A 21,877-nucleotide genomic window follows, 5' to 3' on the forward strand; every position below is an offset into this window, starting at 1 on the left:
GTTACAAACATAAGCTTATCTGTGTTTAATTTACATGCCACATGCAAATATGACCTCTAGGGAGCCTGACAGCGGCTTCTTTGATGCAAGGAAGGAGGAAATGGAAGGTCTCACTGTATCTGATTTAGTGCATCTCTGAAGAGCTTAACTAGGATAGGAACTAGACAGAGCCCCCAGATGATATGTAGACACTTTGGGTAAAGCAGCTTTAAGTTAAGCCACACGGTCTGTGTCCTTCCTGTACTTCCCCTTAGTTCCTCATAGTCCCCTTTTTTTCCCAAGACAGGATTTCTCTGTAGCTCTGGATGGCCTGGAAGTTGTTTTGTAGACCAGGTTGGCTCAGAAATCCGCCTGCCTCTGTAACTAAAGTTGTGCACCACCACACCTGACTTTTTTTTTTTTTTTTTAAGAGAAAAGGTCTCCTTGTGTAGACCAGAGCACCCTCTAACGAAGCCATAGCAATATCATCCTCTAGCATGAGTTGCCAAATAACAGAAAAGCAACTGAAGAATTGTTTGTCAAGGAAATCCTTAAAAGTGAAATAGGAGCTTTATCTTCCCCCTTGGACTATTGAAAAAGATGACATTTCCAAACAGGAAAAAAAAAAAAAAAAAAAAAAACCACAATCTCCTTTTGAGCAAACACCAGTGTGGAAACTTTTAGAGTATGGCAGTCTCAGCGACCTCTGGGTAGCTCCTGTAGTCCTTGGGGTCAGCCTGGGAGTTTCTGACGGCAGCCCTGTCAGGTGAAGCAAGCCAAGTGCAGCCTTCCTGAGTAAGGCATATGGTCGAGTTGTATGCCTGTGGTCCTCCAGTAGCTGCAGCAGAGTTTGAGGTCAGATGGGATGGTTTCGAAGCAAGGAGGATGGGGTTTCCTGATGTAGCACAATTTTCCAAAATAGTTCTATGCTATAAATGAAAAAATACTGGAATAGCAAATTCCAGGATTTCTGAAACATTGTTACACATTGTATAACAGGGTTACACAATGAGACCTTTTCTCAAGAAAAACATGCCAGACAGTGGTGGGGCACATCTTTAATCCCAGCATTTCGGAGGCAGAGGCAGAGGCAGGAGGACCTCTGTAAGTTCAACACCAGCCTGGGCTACAGAGTAAGTTATAAGACAACTAGGACTATCTTAAAAACCAATAAAACAAAATAAAAACATAAAAATAAGTAAAAAAAAAAAAAACAAAATCCTAACTTTTAAAATGTATTGGCTCTTATAGCCTTTACTAGAGAGGCTTTTAACAACTAGTCCACCTTGATGTGTGGTACTGTGTATAGAGCATGGTCTTGCACACTAGGTACTGCCTCCAAAGTGCTGGGACTGGAGTCATGTGCCAGTACACCCAGCTAAAACTGCTATAACTTCTCTTTTTCTTTTGGTTTTGTTTGTTTTGTTGTTTGTTTGTTTGTGGGGTTTTTTTTTGTTTTTTTTTTTTTTTTTTTTTGCTTGGTGGTTTTTTGTTTTGTTTTGTTTTGAGACAAGGTTTCTCTGGGTAGTCTGTCCTGCAGCCCTGGAACACTATTTAGACTAGACTGGCCACAAATTCACAGAGCTCCTTCTGCCTCCGCCTCCCTCGTGCTGGGATAAATGCCCAGCTCTATTATAACTTTAAAATGTCCTTGTGTTCATTTACTTTACTAAAAATATTTTTCATACAATATGCTCTGATTATGGTTTCCCTCCCCCAACTCCTCCCAGATCTTCCCTGACTCCCCTTCTGTCAAAATCTACACCCTTTCTTTTTATCTTTCATTTAGAAAATACAAGCTTCTAAAAAGAATAATAATAAGATAAAACAAAAACAAACTGAAATAGGACAAAACAACAAAGAAAGATGCCCAAAGAAAGTGTACAAGAAACACATACAGATATGGAAGCAGCCAGGTCTTCACTCACAGAAGTTTTATAAAAATACAAAACTAGACACCCTAATATATACACAAAAGACCTGTGGGGCCAGGGGAGGGAAGCCCTGACAGAGTGCTGTAAGACAAAGAACCTCCAAAACCTCGTGTTGACCATCTACTGCTGGGCATGGGGCCTGCCTTTAAGAATGGTTCGTATACACACTGAGATTCCAGCTGTGTTCAGAAGACCTTGTTCCTTGGTGTCCTCCAGCCTCTGACTCCTCCACTCTTTCTGGCCCCTCCTCTGTAGAGTTCCCTAAGCCCTGAGGATGCAGATTGGTGGAGACATCTCATTTAGGACTAAGTGTTCCAAGGCCTCTCATTGTCTACACACTGTCCAGCTGTGGGTCTCTGCATTTGTCACTGTCTACTGGAGGAAGCTCCTCTTGGTGATGGCTGAGCAAGTCACAGATATGAACAGAGCAGAATGTCATTAAGAGTCATTTTATTTGCTATGTTCTCATCCTGTTGGTCACAACCCATTTGGGGGCCTAATGACCCTTTCACAGGGGTATCAAAGTCCATCAGTATTAGAAAACATAGATGTTTACATTAGGATTCATAACAGTAACAAAATTATAGTTATGAAGTAGCAACAAAAGTAATTTCATGGTTGGGGGTCATCACAACATGAGGTCACAGCATTAGGAAGGTTGAGAACCACTGCCCTAGCAGAGCAGTAGTATGTGGTTTTACCCTAGATTCCTGGCCTATCTAGACTCTTTCATTTCTGGAATTGTGGGTGTGTGCCACTCTATCCCACTGAATTTTTAAAACTTTAGTTCTCCTTTTGAATTTAGGACCTGGACAGTGAGAGCCTAGTTCCTGGAGCTGTGGACGTGGCTCAGTGGTTAAGAGCACTGGTTGTTCTTCCAGAGGACCCCAGATCAATTCTCATCACCCATATCCCAGCTCACAGCTCTCAGTAGCTGCAGTTCCAAGAACCCAATGCTCACTCTGGCCTCCACCAGTACCAGGCACAAATGTAGTACATAGACACATCTGCAGGCGAGACACCCATGCTCATAAAATGAAAGTAAATGCTTAAAAAAATAAATAAATACAAATAGCTTTCAAGGCTTCTATTTCTGTGGTTGCAAATATTGTCAGACTAAATGAGAATAAATGCTGTCTTGTATGCCTCTAATAAAATACAAAATAAGTGTTCAACAAGTTCTTGCTGATGACTGAGGTATCCTAAAATTTGCTGTGGGTAGAGGATGCTTTCCTTATCTGGTCTTTGTGGTGGGTCAGACTTTATCATCCAAGAAGCCTTAGGTTGGGACTCCTCCTCCCTAATGCTGCAGTTACAAGTGTGTATCACCATGCCTGGTCCAGAGTTGCTTTTGGATTATAAATCTCAGCACCACTTTGCTGGTTTGGTGGGGGAGGGAAAGCCTGGTTTGTTTGGTTTTTTTTTTGTTTGTTTTTTTGTTTTGTTTTGTTTTTGTTTTGTTTTTTTCAGTCAAAAAACAGCCAGGAACCACAAATAGTGAACAGCGATTTTGAATCACAAAGCCATCTTTGTTTTCGTGGAAAGTGTTCTTACTTCCCTCGGCAGTCTTTCCATTCCTGACCACAAAGTCATAAGGGCATCATTATCAATAACGCCATCTCTGCACACGAAAGATATTCCTTCACGCCGCTGCCTGCTGAGCTGGCATTCTTTTTTGGTGATTTTCTTCATTGTTCCTACAACAGACTGCTTCAGCACGGCTCCCAATGACCCCGTTTGCAGTTTTTACATCCTTCACAATGTGCTAGAACTTGTTTTCAATGTGTAAAATATGGCAGCATTATAGAGTGTCCTGTCTGAGATTAGAATAACAGAGGCTTGACCATCTGTCCAGTCTCATTCTCCTCTGCTCTTGCACTTACTCAATTGAGTGGGACCCGCTGGGTGGGTTTATAAGGCAAAGAAAATCAAGAGTGAGTGGGGTGAGTGGTGCTCACCGGTAATTCCAGCACTCATGAGGCAGGGGCACGAGGATCAGAAGGAAGCTCAAGGCTAGCCTTGACTGTTGGGAGCCGACTTTAGCAGAAAGCGGCTAGATCAACTTTGCAGCCATCTGGAACCATATACCCTGACGAAAGATTTGGTTTTCAATAGCCTACAACAGCTAAAGCACATTCTGATATCCCACATATTTTGTGTTGCTGTTTACTGGCCCCAGCTGCAAGGTGCACGTGGTGGCCACGCCTACAAGGTATTGCAGTTCACGTGCTGTCCATGTGCTATCTACGCCATACATGCCTGTAAGGCACACGTGCTATCCACGCCTACAAGGCATTGTGGTGCACGTGCTGTCCACGCTATAGACGCCTGTAAGGCTTAAGTCATATCAACACCTGCAAGGCACGTGATATCCACGCGCCTACAAGGCACGTGACAAAAGCCTATAAATAGCTCAGAATTCCCTTCAATAAACGAGACTTGATCAGAATCTCTGTCTTGTCTCCATTCTTCGCGTCTCTTCCCCTTTATCCCCACTCTCTCTCTCGCTAGACCCTGACCCTCGGACCGGAACGGGCAGTACGGGCTGCAACAGTTTGGCGTCCAACATCAGGCTCCAGTAAGCGCAACAGTTTGGTGCCCAAGCGTGGGGGGTTCGAGACACTTGACTACTTAGGTAATTCGAGGATAACCTGGGCTATGTGTGATTTAAAGACATGAGGCCATCCCTACAACATTCCAGAAGACAATAATCCTTGCCAATACATAACTTGTAAGCTGCCTTTCAGATGACTGCAGCACCAGCCAAGCCCTGGAATACAGCCTGTGAGGAACTCAAATCTAAAAGCTGTGGTGGAGCCAATAGAAGACAACAATGGTTTATTGCCTTCTTACTCTTTTGAGCTGTCCTTTGAGTATGAGTTTCACACGTGCCACCATGATTAGTTTTACTTAATTTTTTAAAAAGATTTATTTTTGTACATCTGTATGCTACATGTGTGGGGGTGCCAGTAGAGACCAGGGACAGGGTTGGCTCACCTGGAGCTAGAGTTACAGATAGTTTTGAACTACACGATATGGGTGCTGGAACTTAACCCCAGTCCTCTGGGAAAGAGCAGCAAGCACTCTTACAGCCACTGAGCCAACCACCGGCTCCAAGTTTTATTTAATTTTTGGAATAATTTTTTTACACAAAAATCAGTTAATACATCCAGTCATGATAGTTCATACAATAGTTAATCCTAGCAATCAGGAGGTAGAGGCAGGAGGGACTAGAAGTTCAAGAGAAGCCTCAGCTACATAATGAGTTCAAGGCCATCCTGGGCTACACCAAAACCCATTTCCAAATAAATAAAGAAGGTGGGTGAGCTGGGTCAGCAGGTGAAAGTGCTTGCTGAGCAAGCCTGGTTCAAGCACTGGATGTCACAGTGGAAGGAGACAGCACACTCCTGAAAGGTCCCTCTGACATCTACATGGACACACCAGTTCAAGGGCACCAGGAATCAGTCTCTCCCCCATCACACACACACACATACACACACAGACACACACATCATCATCATTTTTAATATAAAAGAAACAAAACTAAAAAAAAATAGATTACTGTCACTCCTCCTTCGCAGCCCCTCCCAGGAGTGGAGTTACCATGACAACAAGAGGCTAGGGCTATCCACCACAGATTACCAATACAATCTGTTAGATATATGTTGACTTATGCCTAACTAATATTTTCTCAGTTATGAAAACTGCCTGGTCTATATAAACAATGAGTTTCATTCCCAGCACCCATGGTACACACATACCCAGCCGAAGAGAACGAGTGCCTGTATGTGAAAAAAAAAATTACTCCTTATCCAGCCAGGGTCTTCACTACCCAGAAGAGGTTTCCACGCTGGCAAACGACTGCATCATAATTTTGCTTCTAAGTTTGTAAGTAAGAAATGTGGTCATGTTGTTTCCATTTAGAAACAAGAAGTTTTGTCATTTTGTTTTTAGAAGTTGTCCCTAATTAAGTCCCTAATTATTTCTCCACTACTCTGGAAAAGAATGAACTCCTAGTTTGGTAGTAACTCTGACCACTTCTGGAAACCAAGGACTCTGTAGATCTGTAGATCATTGCCTGAGGATCTGATCATATGTGTTTATTTAACACACAGCCATCATTGTGTGGAAAACAATGACCTTGATAATTCTCATAATTAGTTGACTTAAAAACATCATTGGGGAGGGGCTGGTTTTTGTTTGTTGTTATTTGTAAGTTTTTAAAGTAATAACATTTATTAAAAATTTTTAAATGTAAATAAATAAATGAAACAATCAGGCCTGTAATTTCAGCATTTGGAAGCAGGAAGATCACTGGAGTTTGAGACCAGTCTGAGTTACATGGTGAGTTCTGGGATAACCTAAACAGAGTGAGACGCTGTATAGAAAAAATAGAATTAACGAACTAATTAATCAATCAGTAAACTGACATAAGCTTTCTTCTGTGTTCTGAATTTTAAAGTTTGATAAAATGCTCAAGTTTTGGGGGCTGGAGAGATAGATGGGTCAGTGGCTAAGAAAGAGCTCATAGCCCATTCGGAACACTGAAGTTTGGTTCTTAGCACCCATGTCAAGGGCTCACAACAGCCTGGAACTCCAGCTCCAGGAGGGCATTTAACACCTGCATACATACCAGTCCCTGCCTGCAACAAGCACACACACATGCATAATTGAAAAAAAATTTAAGTTCAAGCTTTGAAAAGCTACAGAAAATAATAACAATGGGCTTTTCTTTCATTTTTAAATTATTTATTTGTTTATGTAATGTATTGTGGGTGTCTTGTCAGCATGTACAGCTGTGAACCACGTGTCTGGTTGGTGCCTGTAGATTGCACATGAAGATGTCAGGTTCCCTGGGACAGATGGTTGTGAACCGCCATGTGGGTCCTCGGGAAGAACAGCAAGTGCTCATAACCTCTGAACCATCTCTTCAGCTTCTGAAGGCTCTTTCTTCCATGAAACCTACAGATACATTTCAACAAATTCTGCTAAAATTGAATGTTACCTTTTTACTAATATCAGAGAACTGAAATTCTCCAGAGCTAATCACTCCTTTAGTTTGGGGCAATAAAGGATAAGAAATGAAGTGAGCCGGGCAGTGGTGGCGCACGCCTTTAATCCCAGCACTTGGGAGGCAGAGACAGGCGGATTTCTGAGTTCGAGGCCAGCCTGGTCTACAGAGTGAGTTCCAGGACAGCCAGGACTACACAGAAAAACCCTGTCTCGAAAAAAAAAAAAAAAAAAAAAAAAAAAAAAAAAAAGAAAGAAAGAAAGAAAGAAAGAAAAGAAATGAAGTGAAAGAGGCACCCACAAACTGAGCTGATGGTCAGCAGCTAACAGCACTTGCCACCAAGCCCGATCCCCAGGACCCACATGGCAGACAGACGACCTGACTCCTGAAAGTTGTCCTCTGACCACCATAAGCCCATTCTGACACTCATTTGTGGAGATATACAAAAGTACAAAATAAGGGACAAGGAGATGTCTCAGCAGTTGAGAGCACTGATTGCTATTCCAGAGGCTGGATTTCCAGAACTCACATAGCAGCTTACAACTGTCTGTAACTCCAGTTCCTGTGGGTATAACACCCACTTCTGGCCTCCAAAGGCACCAGGCATGCATGTAATATGTACACATACACACAGGAAAACACCATCTATAAACACAACAAATAATAAAATAAATACAATAACTAATTTTCACTGGGCGTGGGGATGTCTCTCCTTGTAGTCATGACCTACGATTCACTAAGTATACCAAGCTAGCCTCAAACTCACAGAGATCCTCCAGTCTGTGCCTCCCAACTGGGATTAAAACCAGTACAACAGCTGGTTTTTCTTAAAACAGCCAGTGGTTTTACACCAACACACACACACACACACACACACACACACACACACACACACTTTAAGAGAAGCCCATACAATGAACAAGCAAGTCCACTCCATCATCTTTAGTCATGTTCTGTCGGCTTACACATCTGCCCACGGGCATTGATGTCCTTACTCAAACACTTAGACACCAAAGGCCACCTTTGACTCTGCATCACAATCCTGTCCTTACTACTCATCTCTGAACTCCAGCAATTACTGTCACTGTCTAATTATGTCATCTAGGAAGCCAGTGATAGGCTTCAAAGCTGGGACATAGATTATTAACTTGAAATTCTGAATGATTTATTTTAGAATAGGGGCAAGTTTCTAAAACTTTTGCTTATTGTGTTTTATAAAATCAGAGCTTTTTTGTTTTATTTTCTTTTCTTTAAAACAAACTTCTAAAAAAGTGTGTATGGTGCATGCATGCAGATTTTCAAGTATTTGGGCACGTGGGAGAGCAAACGTGTGTATGTGTATGTATAGACAGGTATACAGCACAAGTGAAGAGCAGAGGTTAGCTCAAGATAGCTTCTGACCCAGCTAGTCTAGCCAGCTTGACCTAGGAATCTCAGCAGATCTCTGCCAGGCTGCACTGATCCCCTGTCATGAGCAGCAGAGAACCAGACACTGGTATTCACACTTGTTTGGCAAGTGGGCTACCTACTAAACCATCTCTCCAACCCATTGATGTTTTTGAAATCTCTTAGAAGTTCATTCTCTGATTTTGATTCATTCAACGTGTATTTACATACTTTTATTTTTATTATTTGAGTCAGACTACTGAGGAGAGCAATGCAGTTGTGAACAAAACAGACAAGGTAAAAAACCTGTGTCCGTAATAAAAACAAAACCAGAATCTAAGCAAACCAAATAGCTCTGTAGCCCACTTTCTACCCGGCAGAAGGGCGGAGGTAGAGAAGCTAGACAGGTAGATTATTAATTCACCAACTATAATTTTGTTTGGCAAATATTTTCAGTGCTACATGACCTATTAAATGTAACTATATATCTTCAAGTGCAGGTGTGCAATGAAGTGAAATAGACTGCTTGCAGTCCCTTTTCTGAGTACACATTAACAGGCCAACCACACAGCTAATGATATCCATGTAGTATATAATTAACATATAACTCAGTAAGTAATGGCTTTTTTCTCAATGATAGATTACACTGCACTAAAAATACACACTCTTGTGCATTAAAAGAGGTCAGAGGTGTGATACAGTCATTATACATCATGCACATTTTTGCTCAGTGGTGCCAGGAATCCTCCAGGCCTTATGTGTATCGGGTAAGCATTCCACCCCTCCCTCAGTTAGATCCCCAGACCTTCCTTTTCTTTCTTCCTTCTCTTCTGTCCTTCCTTCTTTCTTTCCTTCTTAAAAAAAAACTGTGTCTATAATAAAAACAAAAGCAGAAACAACAAAACAATAACAACAACAAGAACCACACAAGCTCTTCGTAGCTCTGAAACACACAGTCTACTTGAAGAGTGGAAGTAGAAAAGCTTCTTTCTCTCTTTCCTTCTTTCTTTCTTCCTTTCATTCTTTCCAGATTTTCTTTTTTTTCTCCAACATAATATTTTTTGTTAAATATTTGGGGTTTCATACAATGCACCTGATCACACCCACTTTCCATTTCTATCAGAGCCACCCTCCCACTCTTGTGTCCCCAACCCAAAAGGCACATGCCTTTAATCCCAGCTCTCAGGAGGCAGAGGCCAGTGGATCTCTATGAGTTCAAGGTCAGCCTGGCCTATATAATGAGTTCCAGGTGTTTTCGACCTTAGCCTACAAATTTTAATAGTTCAAGCACTTTAGGGAGTATCTGCTATCTGGTAAATGCAGCTCCCAAAAATCAAGACTAAGAATAATTATGGGCCGGGCAGTGGTGGCGCACGCCTTTAATCCCAGCACTTGGGAGGCAGAGGCAGGCGGATTTCTGAGTTCGAGGCCAGCCTGGTCTACAGAGTGAGTTCCAGGACAGCCAGGACTACACAGAAAAACCCTGTCTCGAAAAACCAAAAAAAAAAAAAAAAGAATAATTATGGATTCTTCTGAAGTACTAATAAAGTTGGGATACTTTACAGACAGAAAATGAAAATTTAAAATGCCCTTTTATAGAGAGAATTATTAAAAGGAAGAAAAAAAAAAAGCAAAAAACAGAAAAGCTGCCCTGGCTGCTTAGGAGAAACCAAGAGTAAGAAGAACCCCACATGTACAGGGCTGGCTGCGTTAACCATCCACAACCCTCAAAAAAATTAGGACACAATCCAATGTGGCAGACAGAAACCATGTAACCTTAGACATCTGTGAGTTTGGGTGGCCAATGGGCTAGCAGTGACAGGAGCTGCAGCAGTCAGGGGCTATGCCATGCCTTCCAGCAAGTCACATGTTCATTGAACTTTCACTTAAAAAAATCTGGAAACTTTCCCCCCATATTACAAGTGTCTTCCCCAAATACAGTTAACACAATACCATGTTTGGCTCCTTTGGTAATAAATAATCTCATTAGCAGTTTTCATCAGCTCTAGGACTAAACGAGGAGAGGCAGACTTGGGCATTCCAATTCTGTGGCTCTCCATCATAACCAAACAGGAAACTTATGAGCCAACCTTTAGGTTTCAAGAAGCTTAGATCAACCTCAGTGTTTGTACCCTGTCCTATATGGTCTTAAATTATTTCCTCCAATCTAAATACAATTTGGATTAAAATACTTGAGCAATTGTTTCCAAAGTTGTTATGTGTATCTAAGTGACTAATAGACTCCTTCTGTGACTAATAATAAAAGTTGAGGGAGGTTTTTTGTTTTTTTGTTTTTTGTTTTTTATTTTTTGTTTTTTGTTTTTTGTTTTTGTTTTTAGCATTAAGTGCTTGTAATATAATTATTTAACCACCCACAAACCATCCATTTGTTTGCTCTCCCTAAAGTCTTTATTAACTATGTTCTGATTCACTGGTTGTGCAGCTACTACACCCCAAACAAGCAAATATACTGTTGTATGGTGTAGCCAGTGCTTCCCCGAAAAGATGCTGCATTGTGCAGGGACAATGCTGTTGTTTGTAGTTCTGGTCCTATCAACTGGTTGTATGACTTTGTCACTTAACTTACGGTTCTCCCACTTGAAAGTGAGGGGTTAATCAATTTGAGGTACATCCTGTGTAGTGTTTACTATGGGGAATGCCAGTCTTTGTTATGGATGCTGTAAAGTCATACTTCTTAAGTTACAAAGCAAATACAGGGAGCTAGAGAGATGGCTCAGCATTTAAGGGCACTGACTGCTCTTCCAGAGGGCCAAGGTCAGAATCCCGGCCCCTAGATGCTGGCTCACAACAGTCTGTATATTGTTCCAAGGATCTAACAACCTTCTCCTAGCTTCCACCAGCACCAGACATGCATGTGGTACATGACATACATATGGGCGAAACAGACAAATAAATAATGAATTGGTTTAAAAATACAAAAACCAAATACAGGGCTGGAGAGATGGCTCAGTGGTTCAAAACACAATACTCATGTAGAGGAGCTGAGTTTAGTTCCTGCCACCCACCCTTTAACTCCTGTTCCAAGGTGATCCACAGCCTCTGACCATTGTGGGCACTATACACACACACACACACACACACACACACACACACACACACAGAGACAGAGAGACAGGAATGGAGACAGACACACACAGATAGACACACACAGAAACACACACAGACACACACAGACACACACAGGCACACACAGATACACACACAGACTCATATAGACACATACACATAGACTTATACAAAGACACATAGACAAACATACATATACAAACACACACACACCCCACACAATTATATATGCACAATTTTTAAAATTAAAATTAAAAATGTAAAGAAATACAGGCCTTATTCTAATTGTAAGCCAGGGGTAGATGTGATACCTGTGTGGGCTTCCTTTCTTTCTTTTGCTCTCTCTCTCTTTTTCTTTCTTTCTTTGTTTCTTTCTTTCCTTCTTTCTTTCTTTCTTTCCTTCTTTTTTTCCTCCTTTCTTGACATATTGTAGCCATGTCTGGTCTCCAACTTGCTATGTAGCCAAAACTGGCTTTGAATATCCTCCGCCCAAGAACTAGGACTATAGGCAAGTTCCACCATACCCAGGCCTCATGGTTCCAAGTAACAAAAAGGAAAACAGGCCCTAGCTTAGGTATTAAGGTGAGTTTATAGTCAGGCATGATTGCTCACACCTTTAATCCCATTCAGTGCACTCAGTGGGTTGAGGCAGGAAGATTCCCACAAATTAGAGAGCAGTCTAAGCTATATAGTGTGTTCTAGTGCAGTCTGAGCTACAGTGAGATCTTGTCTCAAAACACTGTAAGACGGTCCTGGAGCTGCTGACTGAGTCTTGCGAAAATAGTTCTGACGTTTGCAGTCATGCGCTCTGGGTTTCAAGTCCAGGATGGCAAGACTCAAGGATGAGCTGATTTTCAGTCTTCTGAAGGAAGGACAGGCCCCTAGAATAAAATTCCAGCTGTTGGGGTAGGTGCTGTGGACATGGTCTGTGCCTTCAAGTATCTTAATGAAGGACTTGGCAGATGAAGTTGCTTTTGTTGATGTCATGAAAGACTAACTAGAAGGAGACAAGTTGGGTCTCCAGCATGGTAGCCTCTTTCTTGGGACACAAAAATTTGTCTGGCAAAGATTATACGGTGACTACAAACTTCAAACTGGCCCTTCCCACAGCTGAGGCACATCGAAAAGAAGGAAAGAGCCTCCTTAATTTGATCAAGCATACATGAACATCTTTAAGTCTGCTACTCTAATGCTATGAAATACAGTCCAGATTGCAAGTTGCTGGATTTTTTTTAATTTATTTATTTTTCACTTATTCACTTTATATCCTGCTCACTGCCCCTCTCCCAGTCACCTTGCCACAGTCCTTCCCCCTCCCCAACCCCTTCCCCTCTGAGCGGGTGGGTGCTCCCCGTACTCTGGCACTTCAAGTCGATTCAAGGCTAGGCCCTTTCTCTCCCACTGAGGCCAGACAAAGCAGCCCAGCTAGAAGAACATATCCCATGGACAGGCAATAGCTTTTGGGACAGCCCCGATTCCAGTTGTTTGGAACCCACATAAAAACCAAGCTGCACATCTGTTACATATGTGCAGAGAGGCCTAGGTTCAGCCCATGTATGTTTTTTGTTTGGTGATTCAGACTGTGAGAGCTCTAAGGGTCCAGGTTAGTTGACTCTGTTGGTCTTCCTGTGGAGTTCCTATCTCCTTCAGTGCCCACAATCCTTCCTCCTATTCTTCCATAAACGTCCCCAAGCTCCATCCACTGTTTGACTGTAAGTATCTGTCTCTGTCTGAGTCAGCTGCTGGGTGGAGCCTCTCTGAAGACAACATGCTCCTGTCCACAAGCATAACAGAGTATCATTAATAGTGGTAAGAGATTGGTGCTTGCCCATGGGATGGGTCTCAAGTTGGTCTGCTTATTGGTTGGCTATTCCCCCATTCTCTGCTCCATCTCCGGTGCCTGCATTTCTTGTAGACAGGATAAATTTTGGGTTGAAAGTTTTGCCGGTAGGTTTGTAGCTCCAACATCCCACAAAGACACTTGCTTAACTATATTCATAGCAGCTTTATTCGTAATAGCCAGAAACTAGAAATAACCTAGCTGTGTCCCTCAACTGAAGAATGGATAAAGAAACTGTGGTACATCCACACAATGGAATACTATTCAGCTATTAAAAACAATGCCATCATGAATGGATGATGGGTGGATCTTGAGAACATCATCCTGAGTGAGGTAACACAGTCCCAAGAGGACATGCATAGTATGTACTCACTTATAAGTGGCTATTAGCCATAAAATACAGGTACCATGCTACACTCCACAGACCCAAAGAAGCTAAACAAGAAGGAAGGCCCAAGCAAGGATGCTTGAATCTCACTTGGAGGGGGAATTGGATAGTTATAAGAGGCAGATGGAGGGAGGGGACTGTGTGAGATGGAGGGGGGATAGGGAGGGGAATGGAGGTGGTTCGAGATCAGGTATGGGGAAGGGCAGGAGAGATGGCTACATGGCCATGAAAGTGAATGGAAATCTGCAACTTATGGAAGTGAGGAGGTGGGAGCTTCGCCAGGATGAGCCAGAGACCTGGGATAAGGGAGGCACCCAACAGTGAGTGCTGTGACTCACAACTGGGGACATGGAACCTGAAGAGGCCACCTCCTACAGCCAGGCAGGAATCCCTGTGGATCGATGGAGACATTAACCCAGCCACAAAGCTGGATGTTTCTTAACAAGTACCTCTTTTGACCTCTGTGGCTTGGAAAGATAACTGGCTTTCCCCAAAACCACATTGTTGAAAGTGGTCATGGTGTGGATTTAGCTGCATTTCCTATCTGATGGAGGAAGGGCTGGGAGCTCATCTTCCTTGTGGGGCATGGAGACTCCAGTGTGCCTGTGCAGAAGGAATGTGCCGGTGTCTCCTGAGGAATTTGCACCCAGACTTAGGCACTGATGCAGGTGAGAATCAGTGGAAAGAGGCTGACAAGTAGGTGGTTGCTAGTGATTACAAGGTGATCAGAAGTAAAGGCTGCCCACCCTGGGCCACTGGACTATCTGTGGTAGATTAGACCAGAGGTAAAATGAAGGATCCTAAGATCGAGTCTCCACTATGATTAAAAAGGACCTCTTCCTTAGTGTTCTGTACTTTTTTGGAGGGAAAATAGAGTCTTGTGTTGTGAAGATGAGTAACTCCTGATGAGGCTTAAAGAGGAGCACAGAGAGACTTTGGGGGGATACAGGAACAGCTGCAACTTAAGGTCTTCTAACGTCACACCATGTCACTGCAACAGCATTTCTGTCGGAGGTCAGACTTGTCCTTTTTGACTGATCTATAATTAGTGCAGTTGTATGACAGCCGCCTGGGATGGACATCAATTTCCCACAGTTAGATGCCCTTACAGCTACACACTAATTCTGAGTGGTGCTTGTGTAATGGTAAAACCGGTAAGTCTAAAAGAGTCCTACCCACCCCTGAGATACCACCGCCAGTTCTGCAGAGGCTCTAGCTGCCCTTCAAACCTAATGTATAACTTAGCACTACATCACTTCTCCAAGCATGCCTGGACCAATGACCTAATCAGTCATATTCTGAGCTCAAGACTATATATACATTTTAGCATGGTTTATATATGGCTGCTCTCAAGAGATATGTGTGTGTATGTTGTTATGTGTGTGTGTGTGTATAAGTAATGCACACTGCTATATAACATAAAGAATAAAATCTATGTATGAACATTGCAACCAACTACCCAAGTGTCATGCCAACCATAACACCAAATAAACTTTAAGCATGGTTTTAAAAGCATTTAAAAACATAAAGTATCTCACAGATCACAGACACAAATTAAATCTGACATAAGGAACCCATCAGTGTTGAGAGGACAAGCCCTCTTCCATCTCCCCTCCCTTCCTACACATGCTTTTTTTCTACCTACTGACAATCAGGATCTTTCTTTTTAAGTTATATTTTATTTATTTATCTTGTGGGCCTGCACACGCGCGTGCGTGCGTGCGCGCGCGCGTGTGTGTGTGTGTGTGTGTGTGTGTGTGAGAGAGAGAGAGAGAGAGAAAGAGAGAGAGAGAGAGAGAGAGAGAGAGAGAGAGAGAGAGAGAGATTGATTCACATTGTGTCATGGTGTGAATGTGGAGGTGAGAAGACAATTTGTGGAGATCAACTTCTTCTATCCACTATAGGATTCAACTTAGGCTTGGAGGCAAGAGGCTTTAATCAATGAACTATCTCCATGGGGTTCCACTGCTGCCCCTAAGCCCAGGATACCCTAGCAGGTCTTAAATTAATAAACTAGCTGGGCATGGTAGTACTCAACTTTAATTCCAGCACTCAGGAGGCAGGAGTAAGCAGATCTCTGGGAGTTCAAAGCCAACCTAGTCTACATTGTAAATTTTGGCCCCCCAAGGTTACATAGTGAGATCCTTTCTCTAATTAATTAATTAATTAAAAAATTAAATTTACAAACAAAGAGATGGTTCTCTGTCAGTCCCTAGGAAAAGGCTCCAACTGGCCACGCTGGGCAAATGTCATACTTATCAACTGTCATTTAGATGTGGAACAACACTGAACATGACAGTTTTCATCACAGTCCTCAAGAAGGAGGCACATGAGAAGAGGTGTAAGCAGCAAGTCATACAGTGCTCTGTGCTGTTACCCAGCAGTAGTCTGTCTGTCTGTCAATGGCTTAAAACAACAGGCCTAATCTTTGCACCTACGCATTGCAGGCCATGGATGTTTCTGCTCCAAGTCATCCCTACTCATAGACTCTTAGGAGGTTTCCAGACCACGTGATGTAGTTTTCATTGTTGCTTTTTTCTTTTTAAAAAACATCATTTTAAAAAATATTAAATTTGGGGCTAGAGAAATGGCTCCATGGTTAAGAGCAGTGGCTGCTCTTCCAGAAGACCTAAGTTCGATTCTCAGCACTCACACGGCAGCTCACAACTGTCTGTAACTCCAGTCTCTTTTCTGGCCACTTTCGGCACTGCACACTTAGTGGTGCACAGACATGCATTCAGGTGAACATTCATGCACATGAAATAAAAATAAATAAAAATGAACAACAACCCTTACAAAACAGAAGAGAGTTGATTCTCCACCCCTCACTCCAGGACTTTAGTATTCCTTCCAGTGGGTAGGAATATTCTGGGAGTCTGTGGAGCTTTTAGGAGTAAGGACGGAGCTGGCAAGAGTGAGCCACTAGGAGCAAGACTTTGAAGGTGGCTCCAAATTCACGGAATGTCTCCTAGTCAGCCACAGTGTGAGCATCTCCTGCCTCCAGCTTCCACAATGCAACACTATGAAACAATTCCACAGTGAGAGCATCTCCTGCCTCCAGCTTCCACAATGCAACACTATGAAACAATTCCACAGTGAAATACTATGAAACCCAGCATGAAAGTAAGCATTTCCTCCCTTGGGTTGTTTCTCTCAGCTTTTTGTCACAGTGACACAAAAGGACCTGACACACAGGCTTGATGTGGAGGCCACGGTGGTCTTGAACTCACAATTCTGCCTCCAACTCCCAAGTACTCAGGTTACAGGACTGTGTCATCAGGTCCAGCTTAGTCTTTCCTTAAAAGAGAAAGAAAAAAATTACTATAAGTGAACAAATCAAAATCCAGTAAAGTTGGCCCTGAGGAATTCTGATAAAGTCTGTGTCACACCTCTATAGTTACAGTAACTTAGGAAGTTGAGCCCATGAGTTCAAGGCCAGTCTGGACAAAAGACGGACAAACAAAAAAACTAATTCTCATGACAAAAACTACAAGTATCTTTATGTAGCAAACTATGATAAAGGCCTTTTGACTCCCCAAAGTGGTGAAGTTAAGAATTGTTTTCTTTTAGATGTACTCCTTAAATTTTTTCTTAATTGTGTTCCTCATAAGAAAAACTAAAATAACTAATACCTGGGCAAGAGATGCATGTCTGGAGTCATCTTATTTAAGACTAGGCTGAGCTCAGTAAAATAATAAATGATAAACATAAATTGAAATTGCAGGCAATCGTGTACATGCTGTAGCATGCACAGTGCAAACTCTGGAGGCAGCAGCATAGGCTGCACAGCCATTCATTCTCAGTTGTCCCTAAACTACACTAAATAACCCATTTCATATGTCGACTGGAAAGATTTTTGCTTTAATACAAGTAAATTCTTAGAATGGTAACTACTCAGACCAACTATTCAGTAACTATCAGGTTTTTTTTTTTTTCCAGACAGTGTTTCTCTTTGTAGCCCTGGCTGTCCTGGAACTCACTCTGTAGACCAGGCTGACCTCGAACTCACTCTCAGAGATCCACTTGCCTTTGCCTCCCCAGTGCTTGGGTTAAAGGTGTGTGCTATCACTCTCTGGTTCTGGTTCTATTTACTTGTGTATGAAATTTGACTCAAGGACTGACACCTGCGCTTTCCCCCAGGGCCGCATGACTCAGGGCCGCATGACTCAACTTTATTCTTTGTCTCTGGTCCAGCAAAGCATCTTTTTTTTTTTTTTTTATTTTAATTCCTGGCTCATTTTGGTCCTGACTTGATGTCAACATTGGCCCTGACACCTCAGTGACTTCTGGAGTATCGCCCCTCACCTCTCTCCTGGTTCCTCCCCTACTTCCCCTACTGCAGCAGAGCTTAGCCTGTTCCTCCAGACTCAGACAGTCTGGTCCTCTCTACTGTCTTCACTTTTCCCAGGTGCAACATTCCAGTTCTCAATTTTTGTGGCTCTTACAAAGAAGTTGTCATCAAAACGAGATAAAATTGCTGGGTGTGGTGACCTGTACCTGTAATCCCAGCCACTGAAGGGGCTGAGGTAAGAAGATCATGGTCACACACACCTTTAATCCCAGAATTTGGAGGTAGAGGCCAGGTGGTTCTTAATGAGTTCCAGCCTGGTCTATATATGGAGTTTGAGGCCAGCCAGTGCTACACAGTGAGACCCTGACTCAAACAAACAAACATACAAACAAGTAAACACAGTTGAGTTTGAGTGACAGGCTTTATCTTTGTGTTTCTATATATTATACTAATTATATTGTCATATTTATGTCTTTATCTTATCTATGAATTATATTAAATATAACATGACTAACGTGCCATTAGTAGCTAGATAGGTTATGCTTTATAGGGTTTGAATATTCTTTTATTTTTATCCTCAGTACTAAGGATTAAACTTGTCTTGGTATACTACAAACCTAATACTGACCTACTTCCCTAGATTTGAATTCTTTTACAACTTTTTTTTTTTTTAAAATAAGGTCTCCCTGTGTAGTCTAAACTGGCCTTAAACTCTTGGCAGTCATCCTGCCTCTGCCTCCATGTTTGACTTTAATATTCTTTATTAACAGTAGTAATAATAATAAAGGCAAAGGGAATGCTATGACCCATGTGTGATAGAGGACAGTGTGTGTGTGTGTAGTCCTTTCCCCCTTCTTCCTTTATGTGGCTTAGGGAAATCAGAATCAAGTCATCAGGCTTGGATGACAAGTACCTTTATATGATTTTTTTTTTTAAGTGGCTATGTTTTCTTTAAAGTTTATTCAATACAACATTATCCCCGACTTCACTGAGGTGGCTGACCAGGTCCACGACCAAAGCCGCCTCTAAACTGGAATTTGGTTGCCTAGCCAGCCCCAGCCTCAGCCTTCTTGTCAGTTCCAGGGGGCACAGCGCTCCTTCTGTACGTGTCTCTGTCTGCCTCTCCTCTTGTGAATCTTGCAGGCCGTTCACCCTCAGGACCTTTGGGCCGAGGCCTGCCAGTCTCGGGGCGGCTGTGGCAAAGGGTGGAGGGCACAATCTCCGGAGGTAGGTGCAGGTAATCCCGGAGATACTGGATGCCCTCATTCGTGAGGTACCAGTAAAAATGTCTCCAAGCAAACTGCTCCTTCTCGTAGCCTCGAGACTTGAGAGACTGCATGACCTTCATCACATGAAGGTTGGGCACATTCTTGTCTGCCAGCTCGGGGTGTTTGGGCATGTGTACATCCTTCTTGGCGACCATCACGCCCTCCTTAAAAAGGAGTTCGTAGATGGCAATCCGATTCTTCTTAGGCATCAGCATCGCGGCAGCTGCAGGGTCTGAGGCGGAGGCTGGAAAGGCCCTTTATATGATTTTTAAAATTGCCTAAGAACAGAGGTCTTTTTCTTCTTCCCTAAGTCAGAGACTAGACTAGATAGCAAAGACACCCATCTGAAGATAAAGCAGTCACCACCATTCAGTTGGTAGCTAGTATCAAAATTATAATGGCTTAAAAATTATAATGGCTTATAGAAAACAATAAATTTTCATGAGATCGACCTGACCAAAATTAAATATATAATCTGTCAATACAAAGCCACTTACAGCGGTGGCCAGTTGCAAGGAAATTGTCATTTTGACTATAAAAATACAAATAAACATCTCCACAAATGGGGTGATTTTAAAAAAAAAAAGATTTATTAGTTGTTATGTGTTTTGCCTGCATATATGTCTGTGTACCACATGGATGCATTGGCCAGGGTGGTAAGCTGTCCTGTAGGTGCTGGAAATCCAACCAGGTCCCTCTGCAAGAGCAGCAGCCCCAGGGTGACCTTCATACAAGTTATAGACCAAACAAATTTGTTGAAAAGTTAACACATACCACTCTACAATATTCTTATCCTATATTTAATGCCTGTTACTCCGAAAGACAAAGGGTTACTTGCTCTGATCCCAAATCCTGGACTTCTTCCTGTAAATCATGAATCCTTGCTACTACCTGGGCTACGTTTGAGTATGTAGAAAAGTTATCTGCATAGATCTTCACTGGAAGCGCACATCTTATGTAATTGTAACTAACTACTCTGGAGAGATTTTAGGCATAAAAATCTTTAGAGGTTCCTTTCTGCTTTTTGTTTTTCATGACAGGACACTTAACCACCTGCACATACTGACTGAGGTGGCTTGAGCCATCTTGGACCGTACCAACCAGAATTCAGCATTTATGTAAATGACAGGATAGGGTATTCGTCCCTCTAAGTCGTTAACTGGCTGACAAGGACACGAGTCCTAACCTCAGAGGCTGGGCTTGTAAACATTTCCGGGTCCTTCCTGCTTCCCCAACTCACCCCACGCTAGGTTCCTCTGTGAGGCTGGGGACCTGGCAGGAGCTCCTCCCCTCGGCTCCAACTTGCCCCTCCGGCAGGGGTGAGAATCTCTGGGACGGGAAAGGCAGAATTAGAACTTCCTCCCAAGTGTTGCGTTGTGTCGGCAAGAGCCATTAAAAATGTTCTCTGCAGAAACCTGCACGGTGCTTTAAAGGGATCTGAATCCTCAGCCCTGCCTGTGGCTAACCTCCAGGGGCAGCCGGCCTCAGAGAGTCCAGGGCGGGGCCCTGACCGCAGAGCAGAAGCAGCCAAGGGCCTGGGAGCAGCTCCCACCCCCACCCCCACCCCCAAGTCCTCTGGCTTATCACTGCACGGAGTTCACAGAGACTGGAGGCTGGGAGCAAGCTGCGGCTGCCAAGGTGTCCTGAGGACCGCAGCCAGGGATGCGGGGATGCAGATGGGAAGGATGCCCATAGTGTCTGCGTGAGGGTCCCACGGGTTAACTTTGGGAAGAAAATAAACATGATCGACTGTAAACTGCTAAAAAACAAAAACAAACAAACCCCAAAACTTGATTTCACATGAGCATCAGAGTATACTTTTAGATTCATATTCTCTTTCTCCCTCCCTCTCTCCTTCCCTCCTTTCCTCCTTCTTTCGTTTGGTTGTTTGTTTTTGAGACAGGGTTTCTCTGTGTAGCATGCAAGTCTTGAAGCTCACTCTGTAGACCAGGCAGGCCTCGAACTCAGAGATCTGCCTGTCTCTGCCTCCTGAGTGCTGGGATTAAAGACATATGCCACCACTACCTGGTTTACACATTCATTTTCTAATTATAAAATTCTTAATGTCACAAGGCAGGGGAAGGGTCTTGGCACCAGTTGCTCACAAATCCTGTTACTGTAACATAGCACTAATGTCTTTTATGTTTCCTCTAACATCTCTTTCTGCTTCATTTTAAAACATATCAGATGTGACATCAAAAGTATAGCCAAAAAAAAAAAAAAAAAAAAAATCAGACTTTGTAGTGGTAAAGACCTTTAATCTCAGCACTGGAGGGTTCCAAAGCAGGTGAATCTCAATGAATTGGAGGCCAACCTGATCTACATAATGAGACCCTATCTCAAGACCTTAGGGCTGGGGCTGTTGCTCCTTGAGCATGCAAAAGATCCTGATACTCTACAGCAACAGCACTCTGTACCTGGAGCCTTCAAGAGAGTCCACAGAGAGAGTAAGGAGTGCCACAGCTCAGAAGAAAGTATTTGAGAATAATGCTTTTGACAAAGGATGGGTGTGGCGGCATAGGCCTTTGATTCCCGCCCTGTGGGGTGGGGCACTCCGCTGAGGCAGATGTATCTTTCTGAGTTCCGTACTAGCCTAGTCTACCCCTCCAGCTCTAAGCTAGCTGGGTTTACATAGTGAGAGCCTGTCTAGAGAGAGACGGGGGGGGGGGGGGGGGGGGGGGGGGGGGGGGGGG

At 43.0% G+C, this 21,877-nt stretch overlaps 1 protein-coding gene and 1 long non-coding RNA gene across 2 annotated transcripts; both read right to left on the reverse strand.

Annotated features, from left to right (window-relative positions):
• Positions 1-6,254: 6,254 nt before the first annotated feature.
• LOC143443951 (uncharacterized) lies at positions 6,255-20,711 on the reverse strand. The gene is made up of 3 exons (XR_013113409.1): positions 20,425-20,711; positions 16,856-16,922; positions 6,255-6,875 (listed from the first exon to the last, which is right to left on the reverse strand). It is a non-coding gene; the product is annotated as an uncharacterized LOC143443951 (long non-coding RNA).
• LOC117716915 (small ribosomal subunit protein eS10-like) lies at positions 18,868-19,433 on the reverse strand. The gene is made up of 2 exons (XM_034514036.2): positions 19,000-19,433; positions 18,868-18,943 (listed from the first exon to the last, which is right to left on the reverse strand). The coding sequence occupies exons 1-2, from the start codon at positions 19,397-19,399 to the stop codon at positions 18,879-18,881; spliced, it is 465 nt and encodes a 154-aa protein (XP_034369927.1). The 5' UTR covers positions 19,400-19,433; the 3' UTR covers positions 18,868-18,878.
• Positions 20,712-21,877: the final 1,166 nt, after the last annotated feature.

Source organism: Arvicanthis niloticus, chromosome 11 (genome assembly GCF_011762505.2).
Source record: "Arvicanthis niloticus isolate mArvNil1 chromosome 11, mArvNil1.pat.X, whole genome shotgun sequence".
In the NCBI taxonomy this organism is placed as follows: domain Eukaryota; kingdom Metazoa; phylum Chordata; class Mammalia; order Rodentia; family Muridae; genus Arvicanthis; species Arvicanthis niloticus.

Excerpts from the sequence above, each read along its gene's own strand:
- LOC117716915 (XM_034514036.2), bottom strand. The coding sequence starts at position 19,399 with ATGCTGATGCCTAAGAAGAATCGGATTGCCATCTACGAACTCCTTTTT. Across the intron at positions 18,944-18,999 it reads CAGAAGGAGCGCTGTGCCCC|AGAGGCGGCTTTGGTCGTGG; the intron begins CTGGAACTGACA and ends AAATTCCAGTTT.